The sequence below is a fragment of the Electrona antarctica genome (genome assembly GCF_951216825.1).
Source record: "Electrona antarctica genome assembly, contig: scaffold_323, whole genome shotgun sequence".
NCBI lineage: Eukaryota > Metazoa > Chordata > Actinopteri > Myctophiformes > Myctophidae > Electrona > Electrona antarctica.
The window spans coordinates 37,501-59,467 of NW_027637027.1; the positions used below are offsets into that span (position 1 = coordinate 37,501).

Here is a 21,967-nt window from a genome sequence, read left to right on the forward strand (position 1 = left end):
GGATTAAACAATTAGCGGCCGTCAAACTGCACAATAATGTTACCTCTTGAGAGCGTAAAAGGAAACCAAATGAGACCAGCAAGGGTCCATTTGGTTTACCAACTCTCCATCATTTATCTGGGGACTTGACACCTGGGACTTCCTCAAGGACCACCGGTGGTCCCCGGACCACTGGTTGAAAGCCACTGCTCTACACCAAACCTCACAGAGAGCCATGACGCAACACATCGTGTACAGCTTGCACTATAGATCTGCAAATAGGCAAATCGGTTTGCCTATTCTCGCTCAATGTTTGCGTATACTGTACGCTGCAGCGCCTGCAATTATGACACGCACAGCCCCATTACAACTAACCATATCCCTAATACCCTAACCTCACACTAACTTAATGGTCTGAATAATGTGATGTGAATGGAAATTATGAGCGAATATTTTAATGATGCATATAGTAATAATTATTATAATGAATGTATCATGTAATGACTTCTGATTTCCCTCCTTGTGCCCATGATGCTTCTGTCGTGTGGAAACCAAAGCTGTTCTTTTTCAGGATTCATATTGTAATCGCCATTTCACGTCGTGCCGCGTTTCGAGCCTGTGGATCTGCTATTTATGATGCTGTATGAACCTTTTTGGCCGTGCACCCCCCGTTACCTCTCTGTATTTGGCCAAAAGTGATACATTTTTGAGTGGTGTAAACCACTCCTACAACTGGCTTTGTTAGTTTACGTGTCTGTCCGTACCAAAAAAATGAGCATGGTTGCTATGGTCACCCAGTTCACACGGGTGTGATTTCATTACGTGATTTTGGTACGTGTCTGTTCGTACCAAAAAATGAGCATGGTTGCTATGGTCACCCAGTTCACACGGGTGTGATTTAATTACGTCAGACATTACGTCAGACCACAGTTGATCAGTCTATATTAGAGCTTACACCACTCAGTTCACACGGGTGTGATTTTTAAATATGATTATGGCAAATAATCACAGAATGACATGCAGCTGCTGTCTACTCCCACAGCTTGCTTTATACTTGCTTTATACATAAAGTATAAACAGTGTTTTATGGGATTTTGCCGTTTGTGTTAAATAACACCATAAAACCACCATTACCCTTTTCATGTCACGCACTAAGGGCAGTATTATGCGTGTCTTAAGTACCAGGTCTTATGACCTAACTTAAGACCTGGAGGCATGGTCAATGCTGTTTGGCCACTCAGAATAGCCAAATGGCATTGATCACGCCTCCAGGTCTTAAGTTAAGTAATAAGACCTGGTACTTAAGACACGCATAATACTGCCCTAAGGGCGTTGGCGCACCACAAGGGGACCACGCACCACAAGGGGACCACGCACCACAGTTTGGGAACCCCTGATGTAGGGCATTCATTCACGAAAATATGGAGATAAGAGGTTTCTGCCCGAGACTCGAGAGTAACGGTATGGAGAAGTATTTGTGTTAAAAATTGCAAATAAATGTTTCATCTTAACTTCTAAATAACCACTGCATGTGTTTTGGGGCTTGTACACAGATCTGTTCACCAACATGTTGTGATGTTTCGCATGTCGCCATGTGTACCTTGTTTGGTTTACTTGTTAACAACAATGTCAGCAACCTGACAACCTTTCAGCATGCTGCGGTCTCTGGAGAACCACCGTTTAAACAGCTGGTGTGTGTGTGTGTGTGTGTGTGTGTGTGTGTGTGTGTGTGTGTGTGTGTGTGTGTGTGTGTGTGTGTGTGTGTGTGTGTGTGTGTGTGTGTGTGTGTGTGTGTGTGTGTGTGTGTGTGTGTGTGTGTGTGTGTGTGTGTGTGTGTGTGTGTGTGTCAGAGAGAGAGAGAGAGAGAGTAAACAGAGCATGTCAACAAGCTCATTTCTATTGGAGGAAAAGGTTGACTTCAACTTCCTGGTTGACCTCCTGAGGGATTATGGGTAGTTGTTTGACCCCATGATCAATGAGGTCAAATCCACGGTGGAAAGATCACCTAATACAAACTATCATCAAACTATCAATACATCACTTCATTGGTACTGCACTGCATGGACTCATAATACAAACTATCATCTTCATTGGTACTGTCTGCACTAGTGTATTGCAACAGAGTAACTTCCACAAAATGAACGTAACTTGTCACATGGAACATTTCTTTGTGCTGCTGCTGGCGTAGTGATACTGGACACAAAGATAGTTCCATGTGACAGAGGGGTTTCATTATTTGGGCATGGCTGACACAGAACTCCATTTAGGAATAAAGGGACACAGAGAGACAGATACAGAAATCTCCACAATGGGCATAAAAGGGGTGGAACGGGTACTCTGACACGGGTACAACAGGCCGGGTGGGGCATGGATCTCCAACTTCCATCGTTACCGACCCGGTGCTCTACAGCCGGGCACCGGTCTATAGTGGTAGAAAAAGGTCAACATGACAATAGTTTTGTGGATTCATTTTATTTTAATGCGTGGCCCTCGGACCCCCACTAAATGACCAGTACTACTTAATATTCACCAAAACCAGACCAGAAAGCTAAGTGTTGGTGAACCAATAGGAAGTCCCCGGTGGTCTCGGCCAGAAGATGGTCCGCCCCTCTATGCCCAGAAAAGCCCAGGTCGGCCTGGACCGTGGCTCGGTGGTCCAGGCACCTGGGCCAGTGGTCCAAGTCTGGCGGTGTGCCGCGGGTTCGACTCCCGATCCCGGCGGCCTTTGCTGCATGTCACCCCCCCCATCTCTCTCCCCCATTTCCTGTCAGCCTACTGTCTGTCCCTCTATGAAAAATGTAAAATAAAGGCGAACGCCACAAAAAAACATTAAAAAAAAGAAAGAAAAGCCTAGGTCTCTTTCAGGCTAGGGAGCGCTCCTGCTACTAGACCGCAACGGAGCCGTGCCGTGTCATGCGAACCTGAGCCTCGAGAGACACCACTGAGTGATCTAAAGCGAGCGATTTGCCATGTCTAACGTTGCGAAGTTCACTGGAGCTGACTCAGCGCCGTCCAAGTTGCAACCCGATAGGCACAGTATTCTGAACTAACCCTTTAATTGGTTACGCATAATTATATAGGGTGGCCATGATGTGTCAAAAGCCCCCTAGCTGTCTCTCATAATTACAGCATCTCCAAAAAACAAAAAAATAAATAAATCAAGCTAAGGCCTATTGTATCTCTGACGTGTCACAGCCACTGGTGGGAGACAGAATATACACTATGCACTGTATTCACAAATGGACACAAGCCAACAATAGTATATTGAAAATATGATTTGTGTGTGCTGCACCATGTGTACATTACTTTTGCCCTATATACACTCAACTGGTTGATGGTGTGTGCATGTGTGCGTGTGTGTGCACGTGTGTGCATGTGTGCGTGCACGCGTGTGTCTGTGTGTGTGTGTGTGTGTGTGTGTGCACGTGTGTGCATGTGTGCGTATGCGTGTGCATGTGTGTGTGTGTGTGCGTGTGTGTGGGCAGGTTCCATGTCATTTGGAGGGATTAACAGCATTCTAATGAGAGCTTTATGTTTGCGTTAGCCTGGCTGACAATCAGACAGGCAGCCGTGCTCACAACTACACTGACAGGTCACACACACACACACACACACACACACACACACACACACACACACACACACACACACACACACACACACAGTTTGTTAATACCACTCGTATAGTATTAATGACAAAACTAAAGCTTATTAGTGGGTTAAGAGATGTTAGCCAGTCATTCACACACTGCCAGAACCTCTCTTCCTCTAGTCTAGTGTGTGTGTGTGTGTGTGTGTGTGTGTGTGTGTGTGTGTGTGTGTGTGTGTGTGTGTGTGTGTGTGCCTCAGATTGCGTGTGTGCGTGTACTTTGGCTGTAGCTAATCTAATTATAGAAATGACATATATCTGTACGTTTCTCAACCATATTTGATACTTATATTTCTCTTCTCTTACAGTGATTTCTCTTAGAAGAGGTATGATGTCTCTCTCTCTCTCTCTCTCTCTCTCTCTCTCTCTCTCTCTCTCTCTCTCTCTCTCTCTCTCTCTTTGTGGCTGTGTTTTCCCCCTCTCTCTCTCTCTCTCTCTCTCTCTCTCTCTCTCTCTTTGTGGCTGTGTTTTCCTCTCTCTCTCTCTCTCTCTCTCTCTCTCTCTCTCTCTCTCTCTCTCTCTCTCTCTCTCTCTCTCTCTCTCTCTTTGTGGCTGTGTTTTCCTCTCTCTCTCTCTCTCTCTCTCTCTCTCTCTCTCTCTCTCTCTCTCTCTCTCTCTCTCTCTCTTTGTGGCTGTGTTTTCCCCCCTCTCTCTCTCTTCGTCAGTCTCTCACACTAATATGACCAAACAAGTGAATGTGAGCCACGCCTTAGATCAACCCACTAATGCCCCACTCTGTCACTCCATCTATCTGCTCTTCTGCTGCAAGACCCAACCTGTCCACTCACTGCTGCCTGGCCTGTTTGCTTTTCTGTGTGCACGTGCGTGTGCGCGTGCGTGCGTGCGCGCGTGCGTGCGTGCGTGCGCGCGTGCGTGCGTGCGTGCGTGCGTGCGTGCGTGCGTGCGTGCTTGCGTGCGTGCGTGATGCAGGGAGAGGGCGTAGCTTTTGCTAGTTTACTCTCCCAAAACAAACAAATCTCTGATGTGTTTTTCTAACCCTGATAGCAATGGCTGACACCATGTCAACAACACAACTTTTCTTTCTTTCTTTCCTTCTTTCTTTCTTTCTTTCTTTCTTTCTTTCTTTCTTTCTTTCTTTCTTTCTTTCTTTCTTAACTTGTTCTCCTGCGCCTACGTTCCCCCATCCTTCCATCTCTCTCCCTGTCTTTCATTAATAACATCTTTTTCCTTTTTCCCTCTTTGTCTTTCATTCAGATGGTTTAGTTGTTCCGTTGCTTTGCTCTCTCTTTGTGTAGAAAGAGATCCTCCCTGGTCTTTCTTCCATTGAGGACAGTGTAGAGCGTGATCCTCCCTGGTCTTTCTTCCATTGAGGACGGGGCAGAGAGAGAAAGCTGTAACCACAGCACGATTGTGTATAAAGGAAATGACTGAGCCGAGCTTTGCACAACTGTTTGGTGTTCTCTGTTGCCAATTTGTATCTGTAAGTCTTTGAGGATCCTGTTTGTGTGTTTGTTTGAGCCCTACCTTGTTTCCCTGCCCAGGTGTGCTGGATGAAAGCCAACGCGCAGATTAAAACACAAACCCTATTTCCTATTATACGAGCGGCTCGCTTTGACCTTCATATCACTGCGTGACTTCCATTCAAAGTTTAGGTAATAACCATAATAATAATAATAATAATAGCTAGCTATTCGTAAACCCCTTGTGTATCAAAACAAGGTTACATTTTACATGAGTGAAGAACAGTGAAGAAATAAAATGAACTAAAATGAAATCAGCAACAACATAGGAAGAATTAGGGGAAGAAGTTGTTCCTGGATCTGGTGGTTGAGGTCTTGAGACATCTGTAGCCCTTTGGCCTCTGTGAATGAGAGGGGTGGAACAGTCTGTTGTTGGGGTGGGAGGCATCCTTGATGATACTAAGGGCCTTACACTACGTGTTAACAGAACAGCGGGCGACAGCGGGCGAATAAGTGCATTATTTGTCAATGGGACCCGTCAACTACTGGCGATAGAGGCGATAGCAGGCGAACAGGCGATGGTCGAAAAGTGGGCGGAGGAACGTCGGACGAAAAGATAAAAACGTCGCCCGGCGATAGTGGGCGATTGGGCGATAGCCAATGAAATTCAAGCGACGCTCGCCGTTGGTCTCTAAGGTCTCCCGCTGTTAAAACGTACTGTCAGACCAGCAGCGTTGTTTGTAAATGGACTCAATTGATGGCAATGAAGAGCCTATGATACGCTGAACAGTTTTCACCACCCTCTGCAGTGATTTACACTCCAAGACAGTGCAGTTTCCATACCACGCTGTGATACAGTAGGTCAGTGTACTTTCAATGGTACAGTGGTAAACGTTTTCCAGAGTCAGGTGAGATAGCTTGACTTTTTTCTTAAGGGGCATCTCCTCAAGAAAAAGAGCCTGGAAAAAGGGCTTTTTTTAATCATGGAGGATGCATATAGGGTCCAGGAAAGATCTTCTGATATATGGACCCCCAGAAATTTGAAGCTGGTGGTGACATGCTCCACCTCCAGCCCATTTATGAGGATAGGAGCATGCTGCCCCCTTCTACTCCTTCTGAAGTCCACGACCAGCTCTTTTGTCTTTGTGGTCGTGTTAAAGGCGAGGTTGTTTTCAGCGCACCACCTCACCTGGTGTAGCTCCTCCATATAGGTGGTGTCATCTGCAAACTTTATGCCATGGTTTGAGCCATGTACAGGTGTGCAGTCGAAAGTGAAGAGGGAGTAGAGGAGAGGACTCAGGAGTCAGGACACAACCTTAACCTTAATAGACATAGGGCTCCATTTTCGTCACCGCTAAACCCCTTATCCCTAAACTTCTTTGCCTTTTTTACTATTTTGCAAAACATTTTTGAATAGTTAAAATGGCCAGTATACAAGCTCCCAATGTGTCAATGTAGATTGGCTAGTTGAACTATTCAAAAATGTTTTTCAAAATAGTAAAAAAAGGCAAAGAAGTTTAGGGATAAGGAGTTTAGCGGTGACGAAAATGGAGCCCTATAGTGTCTTAATAGGCCTACAACAACTCAAATATAGAGTCACATTCAACTTTATTATACAAACTTTCCTATAGAGGCACCAATAAACTTGAATCTTTCTGTCAGTCTTTCTACATGTGATACTTGTAGGACATCAAGTGACGACCAAATCACTTTGTTTTGTCACTTCCAATTTCACTTGTTTTGGATCAAATTGGTATCTTGACCTAAAAAGGACCTGGGAAAGACATGGAGACTCCTGTTACTGAACACACACTCTATAGAAACTATTGATTTGCTATTATGATAAAGTATATACAGCAGTGATTGTCATCCTTGATCGGGGCTCACTTGAATCCAAAAAAGCGTGGGGAATCTTAAAAAGCGTTATTTTATATGGCCTTTTTGCCTTTATTTGATAGGGTACAGTAATGTGACAGGAAAGGGGAGAGAAATGGGGGGAAGACATGTGGCAAAGGCCTAATGAGCTTGTTCTGAAAAGACGTGGCAAGGTCGCAGTGACGCAGCGAAAAATAAATCTGGCAGTAAATGAGTTTTAATTATCAGTCAATCGATTTAGTTCCGGCTTGGATCAGTTGAACTAACTAGTCATTATTATTATTATTATTATTATTTACATATTTTTAAGAAATCTTAATGTTATATTATCATTTAAATCTCAGTGTCTTGCTAACCAGGCCCAGTGTTTGACAACCAGTGCAGCTGAGTGTAGGACTCGTCCGTCCACTTTCCTGTTGTGTTTGTCCTGAGCTCTGCTAAGCCTCTGTCTGCATCATTCTGACTCCCCTTGTGTTTAGTCTCATGGCAGATCCACCCTCACCCACCCTGGACAAATACCTTCCTCCATCCTCCACCCCTCCCCAAAACCACTTCTATCACTGGCCCACACAATGCACACTCACAAAGGCCTCGGAAAGGACAGCGTACACGCAACCAAGGGGCGTTAGCGCACGCACGCACGCACGCACGCACGCACGCACGCACGCACGCACGCACGCACGCACGCACACACACACACACACACACACACACACACACACACACACACACACACACACAACACGTGTGCACATGGGCCAGAGAGAAAGCTGGTACATATTTACCTGTCTTTTCAATGTGATGTCCAAGGTAAATATACTAGATCCCACACCCCCAGACTGCCACACACACACACACACACACACACACACACACACACACACACACACACACACACACACACACACACACACACACACATGCTAGACAGATAGGAATGAGCCTAGTCCACTACTACAGTGTGTTGACAGAGGAGGCTTTAGGTTGACATGTTTAGTACCTGCAACTAGCCATACTTGCTTCCCACATGCATGGGGAGGGACATGTTAGTATAGCCTCTCCTTTTAGTTTGTATTAAACTAGTCCTCACGTATATATGTTGGGCTTGGATGCAACAAATCTTATCAGTCCTCTGTTTACTGTAGCTGTTTTTCTTTTTTGTTAATGCACTGTACATGTTTTGATCACAGCACTTGCACTATGCTATTAGCAAAAGTACAGTATGAGTACAGTATATTCACACAATGTCTGAAATTATTTTATTGGGAATAACCCCTTGAGATGTAGCCTATACCATCTCGTTTTCAAGGTGGTCCACGGATTATGCCTGAGGAAGGTCCCTAGTGACCGAAACGTTGCTTCATTAAATAAGACAATACTCTTGTGCCGAGCAGATACACAGTGTGCGGGTGTACCTTATTGCTTTTTTTGATGTCCACTGGCCTACGCACCTGTTTATACGCCTGATTGCTAGGCGTGCGATAGTTTTCTCCTACGGTCCACGGATTACAAAATACAGAGTTCATACATTTAGACACCAAAGTTCACAGACCGTTCAAACAACAGCAAAACAAAACAGACACTTTTACAACAGCAATACTGCATGAGTATAACATGCTTTCATTTGTAAATTATGCTATTATGAGTATGAACGCCTCTCTGGGCGGTGCAGGCAGGGGTAAACCACCGTGGAAACTGTGCTTCATACCTGGGAGTGGGAAGGCTAGATTGTTCCGCTTGGTGAAACTCCTCTCTGCCAGGTGACAGGAAGCTGCAGACAGAGGAGAGGTGGTGAGCAGCTGCAGGGGTCAGGACAGCAGTGACAGGGACTATCTGTGACAGGGACTTGAATTGGCATGACAACATTGGGAGAAAAAGGGAAAATGAATTTATTTTAAATGCCTCTCAAATAGGCTAACACACACACACGCGCGCATGCACACGCACGCACGCATGAAAAATACATTAAATAGACGATCTACAAACTCACATGCTTAATGCTTATGAAAATCAATTCTTTATTTATACGGTGGCACGGTCGGTAGTGCTGTCGCCTCACAGCTAGAAGGTCCTGGGTTCGATTCCCGCTGGGGATGCTGTGGGCGTGTTCCCTCCTCTGCGTCATCAGTGCCCATAACCGAGGTGGGGTTGGAAAGGGCCTTTCTGTGTGGAGTTTGCATGTTCTCCCCGTGTCCCCTAGGGTAGGTACCCTCACAAAAAACATGCAGTAATCCTGGTCTCTAAACTACCTCCCCCTGGCCAGCCGGGGCGCCTGATGGAGGGGAAAGGAACTGGTCAGAATAACGTGTTCCTTCCACACGCTACGTCCGGTCGGGGAAACTCTCCCCTGTCAGCAGCTTGGACTCCTCATGCATAGAAGGAAGCATGAGGTCAGTCCGCTGGCCCCCCAGGTTGGCAGAGGAAGTGTATAGCGCCTAGGATTACATTAGATAATTGACACTAGGTGAAAAAATGGGTTGCAAAATAGTGGGATAAAACAATAAAAAGTAAAAATACACAAAAACATGCTTCTCGGTTATTCAAATAATCAAAGAAGTATAATTGATAGAATCATCGCTAAGAAAATAACTGATAGTTGTGATTGTTATGGCTGGTACTGTAGCTGCATGTTGTCACGATGAGGATGATGTCAGTGCTGAACTTCACATGACTGTCGGTACACTAGTGGGTGTGTCACGGTAGGCCGTTTAAAGATTAAAGAGTGAAATTAGGCCCCGTTGGCAAAGCAGGAGGTTCAGGTTTACTATATATATATATATATATGACAAACAATTATGACTTCCTGGGTTTGGGTTGAGCGCTGCGGCATCATGAATGAAGTGGCTCTGGTGGAATGCACCCACAGTGAGTGAGCTGAGAGAGGTGTAGCCTCTACCGGCCACATCTCAATGGAATGCTCTCTAGAAGCATGACGGGATTAATGCAAGATTGTCACTGAATGGATGAATGAATCTGAGGAGAGGAAGTGCTACCGTCTGAAACTGTTCTACTTGGACAGGCCCATGCAGACACGCACGCACGCACGCACGCACGCACGCACGCACGCACGCACGCACGCACGCACACACACACACACACACACACACACACACACACACACACACACACACACACACACACACACACACATACACATACACATACACACACACAAACACTTATGATTCTACATCTAATTTGCTCTACCCCACGATAAACACGAACGCACGCACGCACAAACACACACATTCACGCGCAAACACACGCACACACTTACGCACGCATGCACGCACGCACGCACACAAACACACACATGCACACACACAGCCCTGATTTCCTGCTGTGTTTTCTCTGCCTAATCTGGGTTCTAATCCATATGCCGTTGCCAGACAGACAGGCCCACCCAGGTGTCTGGGGAGAGTGTGGGTATGCGTGTGTGTTTGTGTGTGTGTAAAAAACATATATATACATGTGTGTGTGGGTGTGTGTGGAGAGAGAGAGGGAGAGAGAGAGAGAGGGAGAGAGAGAGAGAGAGAGAGAGAGTGACATTAAGTACAGTAGCTGTTAGTGTCAGATGCCTCAGGTCAAGCGGAACCATGCTACAGCACAACGGAAGTGTGTGACATGCAGAAATGGCTGTGAATGGAAGGCATGAGGTTCCCACAGATTGTGCCATTGTTGACGTGGAGGACAAAATGTCACGCCGAACGTGACATGAGCAGCCGGCCTGCATTGTGGCGGGCGGCGTGGCGGGCGCGGCGCCTTCATCGCCGGCTCAGGTGCATTCCACGTGCTTGTAATGTGCACGGGGCTTAAATCCGCCGCGCAAATTAACTCGTCTCCTGTTTGGAATCCCTTCCAGCAGACAGGATGAAGTGGCATGTGTCAAACAACAACACGGAGGGGGAAATTAATTTAACGTGCGGTGCTTGGGAACCAGTTCCATGAGCTTTATGCTTCACTATACGCTGTAGAATACACTCTTGTTTTTATTTTGTATTATTTTTAATTATTATTATTATTTATTTTTTAACTGAGCATGTTTGAATTTGAATTGTTTCTGAATTGTCATGTTGGGTTCATTGTTTGTTAAATGGAATGGAAAAATGTTCTGTACGTCCATATGGGCTGGGCTTCTTTGGAAGCATGCTGACACTTCAATCAATCATCTAACCAAATGGACCCGTAAGGGCCCAATTGGTTTCATTGGTTGGTTACATTAAAACGGTAGGCAGCGGTGGCCGAACGGTTTGCGGAGCGGTCTTGATACCGGAAGGTCGCCAGTTCGAATCCCCGGACCGACACGTTAAAATTACCACCGCTGAAGTGCCCTTGAGCAAGGCATTGAACCCCAACCATAAAATGTTCTATGAGCAGGGCGTGGCTGTAAACAAGCATCTCGAGCTTAGTCCACTTACCATGGGTAAACAAAGAACTTTGCTTTGCTTTGTATATTCTGACTGATCACAATTATACGATTGTGAATTGCCTCTGTGAGCTCAGAGCTGGTGACAGAAGATTGGTTGGTGATACATAAACACTGCCAATAACGTGCCCTTGGGCGAGACCTTAAGGTGGTTGCACACTGGATGCGTTTTTTGGAAAACAGACAGCTAAAAAACGCAAAATCCAAAAACGCGTCCGGTGTGTAGGGAGTCGGGACCTTTACGGTCAGCACTGTGTGCCTATGATGTGATTGTACACAGTGTACATTTAGGGAGATTTAGCAGAATCTGTATCGTCACATCAAGATTTCAGGTGTAAAAGAGTGGGCATTATTATGTTTTCATGCAAGTTCTCAACATTGCAGTTATACAGGAATGAAGAGATAGAATAGGGAGAGAGAGAATGACGGTAAACAGAACATAGATTGCTGGAAGGCACATACAGTGACATCAAAGTCCAGTATAGTGCGTGATTGATATACATTAGAAATGGAGAGAATGCTTCAGGTGGACAACGTATCCAAGTGATGTCCAAAACCACAAGTTGTGTTCAGAGGCGTTTCCAGGAATCACATGTTGGCCAGGCAAGATGTGTCGTCGTCGCCAATCAGCTGCCCACTAATAGTTCTCAGGTCTGGTGTTTGTCCTCTCTTTTTTCCTCAGTGTTTGGATAATTGGGCACTAGGCAGAAATGGATTTCCGCCTGTCCTCGCCTTATTGTAGATACGCCACTGAGTGTGTTGACACAAAAGTTAGCCCTAATATATAATTATTGCAACAGATGATGCAATCAACAGACTGGAGGAAAAGTCTGCGTTGAGTCCAGAAAGTTACAGGCTCAGCCACGGTCGATTCCTGTCATCCTGTTTGTCCATGCACGGACGTTTTAGGCAAAAAAAAATATGCAGAGACAACAAAATACATATTACACTGTCATGGCTATCTGGGTGCACCAAAATCCCTGTCCTCTTCAAAAAAATAATATTAAATGCCCACCGTAAATTGTAACTTTGAAGATTTTTTTTTCTTCTTCTCTTTTAATCCACGCTCTAGCAGTTCCCAAACTGGCATTAAAAGCCGAATTGCAGTTTACATTCAATAGAGACATGCTGTAACTATTCTATATACCACATATGACTAACAGCTAATCCTTATTTATGCCGTGCCAAGCCTGTCACATATTAAGCTGCAGATGCTTTATGGCCAGTGGCAGGTAACGTGCAGTAAGCCTGGCTGGATTTGACAGCAGCCAGAGACAGATGGAGAAGCACCGGGAAGACCAAGTGGAGAGAAACTCTCCGTCTGAGAATGGCTGCACCTGCTCCTCCGGCAAAATTATTACAGCCACTTAAATCCTATAATATCCTTGCTGTCGGGCAGAAACCGCCTATATCTCTATATTCTAACTTTTTGTGTGTTTTCTGTTAACACTTTAATTGCCCAGGGTTATTTAATCCATTACATTATAGCGCCCATTCGATTTATAAACACGGACCCCTTTTCCGGACGGACTTCCGGTCCGTGTTGATGTGTGTGTAGCAGCTAACAATAGCCACACCACTCTAGAGTCGATCGACAACAACGGGAGACAATAATAAATCTATCGCGACTGGACCGCGGAGCGCCGTCTAACACAGGATATTTTTTCATAATTAGACGGGATGATTTAGATCGCGAGTTATGAACGTTTTAAGATTTTCATTTTCATCAGCTAAACAGGGGAGGGAGTTTTTCGATGACGTCTCACTCTTGTGCGTCACCGAGGATTGCCCAACAGGCGCTCCCAGGCTGTGGAGCCATGCGATCCGTTCTCATATCAATAAACTTCGTCTTTTGGACAAGACTTCGTCCTGAGCGTCGGGCGTTACTAATAGAAAGGACAAAGAACTTCGTCCTGGGCAATGGGAGTGTGTTATCGCACTATGACCATACTAGCCTACAGCGTCACATGAAAGCATCAACAGTAGCAGATCCACAAGCTCGAACCGCCGTGCGAAGCGGCACGTTTTGCGCTTGTGGATCTGCTACTTTTGATATTTTTTTATTTGAATCCTGAAAAGTAACACTTTTGGACAGAGACACTATACTTCATTGAACAGGGACTATACTATTCTATACGGTCCCCTGGTAAGCCCTCCCCTCCCCCCTTTTTTCCCAACACATCATACACTTTGCAGTTGAGTAATATTTGACCAGTAGTATCTATACTTTGACAAATACTGGGCTTGAGTACTCTGTCCACAAGCTATACAACACGTATTGTCCCTCACCTAACCTCACTCCTTGAAGTAGTGATAGCGCTAAAAGCAGCTCTAACTGATTACAGGTGCAGAGGCCTCTCGGCATGCTGGGTAATTTATATCAGTGGTTCTCAAACTTTTTCGTGCCATGGACCACCAAATTGAGAGATATATATATATATATATATGGCAGCGGTTTGTGCCAGGGACCCCCAGGAAGGAACATTTATGTTGACATTTATCCCTGGCCTGAACGGGTATGGACTAAATGATTAGTAACGTATAGTAGGTACAAAGGGGCGCTAGCCCCTCCTATTTGTGTGTTTGTGTGTACCACGGTTTGATTGTGTGTACCACGGTTTGATTGTGTGTACCACGGTTTGATTGTGTGTACCACGGTTTGATTGTGTGTACCACGGTTTGATTGTGTGTACCACGGTTTGATTGTGTGTACCACGGTTTGATTGTGTGTACCACGGTTTGATTGTGTGTACCACGGTTTGATTGTGTGTATACGGTTTGATTGATTTGATTGGCTGAGCATTGAGTGTGATGATGTATATGATGATAAGAGCGTCAAGTCTATGGCATTCTCTGTTTGTTTAGAGTTCTTATGATGACATTGAATCGTTTGCAGGCCAAGTATGGACTTTGATGATATAATGTATTACAATGTTTGTTTAGAACACTTATGGCATAAATCCATCCAGTCTATGGACTTTAATGTTTGTTTAGGGTAATACTGAAGTGCCACGCTACAAGCTTGTAGGTCTGCTATCTTTGAAAATTTGTGAAAATGTGGCGCAAATCTATATCTGAATATAGAACGTTTCTAACTCAAATGTTTGCTGCTTGGGGGTCACTGGTACAACATATTTTGAGATGGAGGTATAATTGTGGGGGGCCCTTGACATGAACAAGATTGAGCAACAATAGCAATAGCAACACATCTTTTAACCGTCTGCCTGCCGCCATTCATTAATCCCTCGATTGCGTATTGCCAAGGTTTTATCGCGCGTAACACTTACTTTGAAGATCCAAATATCCGTAATCGCATTGTTCCTGTGAAAAGCTGCTGTGTGTGGTATCATGACCGGTTGTTGTTGTCTCGCTCGGCGGTGGAAAAAGCTGACCGCGAGTATCACAGCGCCTGCTACAGGCCGTTGAAAACGCTTGTCTGGGACAAAGCGTCCTCTGCAATGTCGCTTCTGTGAGATAAAGCCGTCTGAAACCAGAGCCGGCAATGTAAGTGGATGCGCGCGCATTTTCAAAATGGCCGCGCCCATTGTGTCAGAAGCATAACAAAGCTAACTGACGGTAGATTTCGATACGATCGTATTAAAACATGCATTAATTAATACATCGCTGTTAAAACGGCTTTTCCGTTTGTGGCAGGCCACAAGATTCTACGTTTTAAAATTCCTATGTTCCCGGCAGGCCTCGTGTTAATATATATTCTTTCAGAGCAAACGTTTTTAACTCAAATCTTTGCTTCTGGGGGGGGGGGGGGGGGTCCCTGGAACAACATATCTTCAGATGGGGGTCCCTGGAACAACATATCTTCAGATGGGGGGGGGCCTGGAACAACATATCTTCAGATGGGGGGGGGGCCTGGAACAACATATCTTCAGATGGGGGTCCATGGAACAACATATCTTCAGATGGGGGTCCCTGGAACAACATATCTTCAGATGGGGGGGGGGGCTGGAACAACATATCTTCAGATGGGGGGGGGGCTGGAACAACATATCTTCAGATGGGGGGGGGGGGGGGGGGCCTGGAACAACATATCTTCAGATGGGGGTCCATGGAACAACATATCTTCAGATGGGGGTCCATGGAACAACATATCTTCAGATGGGGGGGGGGGGGGGCCCTGGAACAACATATCTTCAGATGGGGGGGGGGGGGCCTGGAACAACATATCTTCAGATGGGGGTCCATGGAACAACATATCTTCAGATGGGGGTCCATGGAACAACATATCTTCAGATGGGGGGGGGGGGGGGCCTGGAACAACATATCTTCAGATGGGGGGGGGGGGGGGCCTGGAACAACATATCTTCAGATGGGGGGGGGGGGGCCTGGAACAACATATCTTCAGATGGGGGGGGGGGGGGGCCTGGAACAACATATCTTCAGATGGGGGGGGGGGGCCTGGAACAACATATCTTCAGATGGGGGGGGGGGGGGCCTGGAACAACATATCTTCAGATGGGGGGGGGGGGGGCCTGGAACAACATATCTTCAGATGGGGGGGGGCCTGGAACAACATATCTTCAGATGGGGGGGGGGGGGGGGGCCTGGAACAACATATCTTCAGATGGGGGGGGGGGGGGCCTGGAACAACATATCTTCAGATGGGGGGGGGGGGGGGCCTGGAACAACATATCTTCAGATGGGGGGGGGGGGGGGGGGCCTGGAACAACATATCTTCAGATGGGGGGGGGGGGGGGCCTGGAACAACATATCTTCAGATGGGGGGGGGGGGCCTGGAACAACATATCTTCAGATGGGGGGGGGGGGGGGCCTGGAACAACATATCTTCAGATGGGGGGGGGGCCTGGAACAACATATCTTCAGATGGGGGGGGGGGGGGGCCTGGAACAACATATCTTCAGATGGGGGGGGGGGGGGCCTGGAACAACATATCTTCAGATGGGGGGGGGGGGGGCCTGGAACAACATATCTTCAGATGGGGGGGGGGGGGGGCCTGGAACAACATATCTTCAGATGGGGGGGGGGGGGGCCTGGAACAACATATCTTCAGATGGGGGGGGGGGGGCCTGGAACAACATATCTTCAGATGGGGGGGGGGGGCCTGGAACAACATATCTTCAGATGGGGGGGGGGGGCCTGGAACAACATATCTTCAGATGGGGGGGGGGGGGCCTGGAACAACATATCTTCAGATGGGGGGGGGGGGGGGGCCTGGAACAACATATCTTCAGATGGGGGGGGGGGGGGGCCTGGAACAACATATCTTCAGATGGGGGGGGGGGGGGGGCCTGGAACAACATATCTTCAGATGGGGGTCCGCGTCCAGATGGGGGTCCGCGTCCAAATACATATAATCTTGGGAGTCGTTGACATGAAAATGTTTGAGTACCACTGGCATTAGAAACATAGGGTTTTTCAGAAAACTGTCATGATTTAGAAGACATATTTTAACTTTCGATGTCAGGCCTAAATACAGCCCTGCATGCTACATGCCCTCCATGCCCTCCACATCAGGTAGCCGCCACGGAGGGGGACCAGCAGCCAGAAGCACCAGACGTTGCACCAGACGGTGCTGGCCACCTGCAAGATGGCCGTGAGCAGGATGACATCCTTCAGGTACACCAGGCCTCCTCCCGTGCCGTGGGCGTTCAGGTCCGCCCCCTCGAACAGCAGGGCGCCGCTGTCCGGGTGGCGCGTGGCCTCTGCCATGCTGCCCATGTAGCGGAGGCTGAACCCGCTCACCGCCGTCGTCAGCGGGAGCAGCAGCCACGTCCAAAACGTGGACGAGTCGTAGAAGAGGAAGAGGTTCACGGCGACGTATATGGCGCTCGCCGCCAGGACCACGGCTCTGTAGAACCTCAGGGTGGCCGCGTTCTCCTTGTAGATCTTCTTCTTGCCCTTGGTGCCGACTTTATGTCTGGGGGGTGCCATTCTGTTTTTCTTTCTGTCTGATGGACGGTTGTTGTCTGACAGAGCGAGGTGGTCTCCGTTGCTGTATAGCGCTTTCACTGCCTGTAGTCGGCCTTTTATAGACCTCAGACCTTGCGTCATCAAATATGACATCAGAGTTAAGTAACCAAATATGGAGTTGTTTCCACGTGGCCTAGACTGTCTGGAAGTATTCGAGTCAGAAATATTGGGTGACCAATCGACCATGGCAACATGATATCAATAAACATGAAAGGCAAACGTTAAATTGTTCTAGTAATTTACAATACCAGAACAGTGCCCGTAGGAGGTTGATCAGGTGTGATCAATTTGCTAATATAAAGGGCGAGGTCGCACATCATTGTGGTGGTGTGAACACGTGTGTCAAATGCATGCCCCACCCAGTTATTATGTATGTGTCCCTTTTATGCCCATATATGAAGTTCTTTGTCAGGCATGTCAGGCATGCCAAATTAGGCTTTTGTGCTGGTTCTGGACAACCGGAAATGCAGAGTACCCATTCCACCCATCTGTCTGTGTCCCTTTTATGCCCTTATATGGAGATTTCTGTATCCGTCTCTCTGTGTTCCTTTATTCCTATATATAGAGTTCTGTGTCAGGCATGCTCAAGTATGGAGTGTTGTGATGTCAGAACAGGCCAGCTCCATATATGGACCCTGGGCAGAGGCCTTTTGTGGCGGTTCTGGACAACCGTGGGTCCGACCGCCTCGACACCGGGCACTGCACTCCCTGTAGGGGTGTGGAACGCGTGTGTCGAATTTGAAGTCAGTACAGACAGACAGACAGAAAGAGACATGGTGCATTTTATACTAGAGCGGTGCCCGTTGGCCACATGGCCTATTGGAACGATGCAAGTTGGAATTGCATGCCCCACCCAGATATTATGTCTGTGTCCAGTTTATGCCCATATATGGAGTTCTTTGTCAGGCATGCCCAAGTCTGTGCATGGCGTCAGAATGATGTCAGAACAGGCCAGCTCCATATATGGACACTGGGCAGGGGCCCAGCTGTGAAAGAGGCTTGTTGACGTCAGAAATGAAGACATGATATGCCCTTTTGGTCAAAACCATGGAGAGTTCTCTATAGATTAGGAGATACAAGGCATTCTTTCTGAGCCGTAAACAAGGAAGTGTAACAGCAAGGTGCAGAAGGAGAGGCCAACCAAAAAAACAAAAAAACTGAATTTAAATGTTTTGTTTGATATCAATAAAAAAAATCACACCCGTGTGAACTGAGTGGTGTAAGGTTTTATATAGCATGATCAGCTGTGGTCTGACGTAATGTCTGACGTAATGAAATCACACCCTAGCCAAAGATCTTTAAAGATCTTTGGCTAGGTAGGGTCGTCTTCTGATGTGATGATTTGTGACCATGAAGTTGATTCAGCTGGAGTTTTTGTCCGGTATTATATAGCCTGATCAGCTCTGATCTGACGTAATGAAATCACACCCGGATGTGATTTCACAACTGGCTTTTTTTGTGCAGAAAAAATGACCACGGTTGCTACGGTCATCCAGTTCACCCGGGTGTGATTTAATTACGTCAGAAATTATTTTGAACATAGCAACCATGCTCATTTTTTTCTGCACACAAAAGCCAGTTGTAGGAGTGGTTTACACCACTCAAAAAATGCTGTGTTTACACGTCCAAGGGAACCTATAGGTTGGATTAGGAATGATGTGTGTATACACGTCCTATACGGTCTGAATGGGTTAATACAGCACAGTTGAGAAGCAGGAGTTAAACTATTAATCTGTTGTCAGTGAGGTCAGGTGTATTTTCTGGCGGGGTCCATATATGCAGATGTAGGTGATGATCCAGTCTTCTCCATGTATGGCTATCCAGGGTTTGATGAGGTCAGTGTCGTCAGATCTTCATATTATGGAGATGCAGGTGATGATAGTCGTGCTCCACGTATTGAGATCCATGTGTTGTACCAACTTTGGTTCATTTGCAAGTCTGAGTAGCGTCGCGGCCACAGTGTTGTCCCTGAACGCGTTCAAAGAACGATCGTTCACGAACACGTTCATATTTTGGGTGAACGTGAACGGAGCGTACTTTATTTCTGCTTGATGGACGTCACTGTGACCGTGTTCATTTCTGGCACGTGTGAACGTCACTGGTCGTCTGGTCTGAAGGTAACAGTACAGATATTACAGAAAGAATAGAACTATTAGAACTAATAGAGCAGGTGCAGGACCCACAGTGGATACGGCAATATAAAAAATAGAAGTCCGCACACTGTAACTTTGTAAAGCTCCCAGTTGAGGCTTTATTATAGACACTGCGTGCGTGCTTGCGTGCGTGCGTGCGTGCGTGCGTGCGTGCGTGCGTGCGTGCGTGTGGAGCAGATAGGGCAGGTAGTCTGCAGGGTCTAACATGCTGCAAAAACACCTGAAGAAACAACACAAGCCTATATATCACGATAACATCTGACTGCCGTGTGCCTGCGTTCCATGTGTGTGTATGTATTGTATACGTATCTTGAGAACTGCACATGAGTTCTGTTCTTTATAGAGTAAACTGTTGAATCTCTATATTGCATCAATTCACCATTTATTACCTTTTTTACACAATGTTACTCATCTCTCTTCATCCTTATTTCTTTCCTCGTTCTCTCCAACTATTCTGTGTTGTCTGTGATGTATGCTGTCTCCTACCACCTCTCTCTCTCTCTCTCTCTCTCTCTCTGTCTCTCTCTCTCATCCCTCTCTCTCTCACTCAGGCGGAGGTGGATTAGTAGAGTTCTGCTCCGTTTACCTCTACCTGTCAGCGATGTTAGTCACACACACACACACACACACACACACACACACACACACACACACACACACACACACACACACACACACACACACACACACACACACAGTGACTGGAGGGACCCTCACGGTCCATTCCATTCGAGTGGCGCAAAGCGCAGCGCTATATGAGTATAAATGCCTCGGGTATGAAGTGCTATCAGCAGTGATGCACTGTCTCACAATATGAAAACATTACAATATCCTCAAGTTTCTCTTTACACCTCCCAGTATAGCTATCTTTAGACTCCCAGAGAGAGAGAGAGAGAGAGAGAGAGGGGGAGGGAGGGAGAGAGAGAGATGGAGAGATGGACAGAGAGAGGGGGAGAGAGAGGGAGATAGGGAGAGAGAGAGAGGGAGGGAGAGAGAGAGAGAGAGAGAGAGGGGGAGAGAGAGATGGAGAGATGGACAGAGAGAGGGGGAGAGGGGGAGAGAGAGGGGGAGAGAGAGAGAGAGAGAGGGAGGGAGGGAGAGAGAGAGAGAGAGAGAGGGAGGGAGGGAGGGAGAGAGAGAGAGAGAGAGAGAGAGAGAGAGAGAGAGAGAGAGAGAGAGAGAGAGAGAGAGAGAGAGAGAGAGAGAGAGAGAGAGAGAGAGAGAGAGAGAGAGGGAGGGAGGGAGGGAGGGAGGGAGGGAGGGAGAGAGAGGGAAAAAAAACAAAGGAAAGAAAGAAAGAGTTTGGTGTCTCGTTGTGTGGTCCCGTGTGACCCAGCCTGCAGCTGCCGAGGGAGCTGCTCCTCTCCACGCTCCACTGCTCCCCCCCGCTCCCCCCCACCCCCCCGCTCCCCGAGCCTGCTCTGGCCTGTTAGCAGGAAGTGTCTCCCCAGCTGACACGCACCGCACGCACGCACCAGCGTTGCCAAGTCTGCCTATTGTAAGCCACTTTCTTTTGGCTTGTTTTTTTCTCTCCGAAGTCGCTTGTAAATATTGATAGTGTCTTGTGGGCTTTGAGGACCCCCCCCCCCCACCCCTTGGGGCCTATATGTAGCCTATACTTTGTCACATATCTAAAATTATTTTGAAAATGTGTCTATTTCAAATGTTTCGAAAGCGTTATTTTTTAAGATTTTATAGCATATTCTTTTTTTCAAATAGCCGCAGATGCAGATAGGTTCAAAGTGCCTGACAGCGCATCGCGGGTTCAAGTCCCGTTCCCGACGGCCTTTGCTGCGTGTCTCTCCCCATTTCCTGTCAGCCTAACTGTCCTAATATCCATGGCCTATTATAGTCGCTTCTTCTTGGGCTTGTTTTCATACCACCCCATTGCTTATTCCTCTTGCAGAATCTGGCAGCACTGGCGCGCGCACACACACACACACACACACACACACACACACATAAAGTTCCACAGCGGCAGCATCAGTCAGAATGATGTTTTTAATCATTTTACTGTACATATTCCCCTGTGAGGGATGTTTCCTCCAAGTACCTGAGAGAGAGAGAGAGAGAGAGAGAGAGAGAGAGAGAGAGAGAGAGAGAGAGAGAGAGAGAGAGAGAGAGAGAGAGAGAGAGAGAGAGAGAGAGAGAGAGAGAGAAGAAAAGAAGATAGAGAGAGGTAATTAGAATCCAGTGATTAATGTTCTAATGAGTTTATTCTCGGGGGGGATTAGCATGTGAGCTAATAGCAGCTTTGCTAAAAACATCCTAAAAAACCCAAAACACTGGAGACAAACATACAGGCACAGGATTTACACACGAGTGTGGAGAGTGGAAAAATAAACCAAACCTGGAACCGTCGGATTGTTGTTGCTGTATGTGTTGTTGGGTTTTTTTACATTAACTTTACATTTTGACAAATTGGTGCGACCTTGGAATGAACTCACCAATTCAGGTATGAAAGTCTCTGTTCAGCTTCAAACGAACAGCAGAGAGAGAGAGAGAGAGAGAGAGA

The 21,967-nt window shown here is 46.8% G+C and overlaps 1 protein-coding gene across 1 annotated transcript; it reads right to left on the bottom strand.

Annotated features, from left to right (window-relative positions):
• Positions 1-16,795: 16,795 nt before the first annotated feature.
• On the bottom strand, positions 16,796-17,260 carry LOC306919500 (transmembrane protein 208-like; the record flags this gene model as incomplete). The annotated part of the gene is made up of 1 exon (XM_079532260.1): positions 16,796-17,260. The coding sequence occupies one exon, from the start codon at positions 17,258-17,260 to the stop codon at positions 16,796-16,798; it is 465 nt and encodes a 154-aa protein (XP_079388386.1).
• Positions 17,261-21,967: the final 4,707 nt, after the last annotated feature.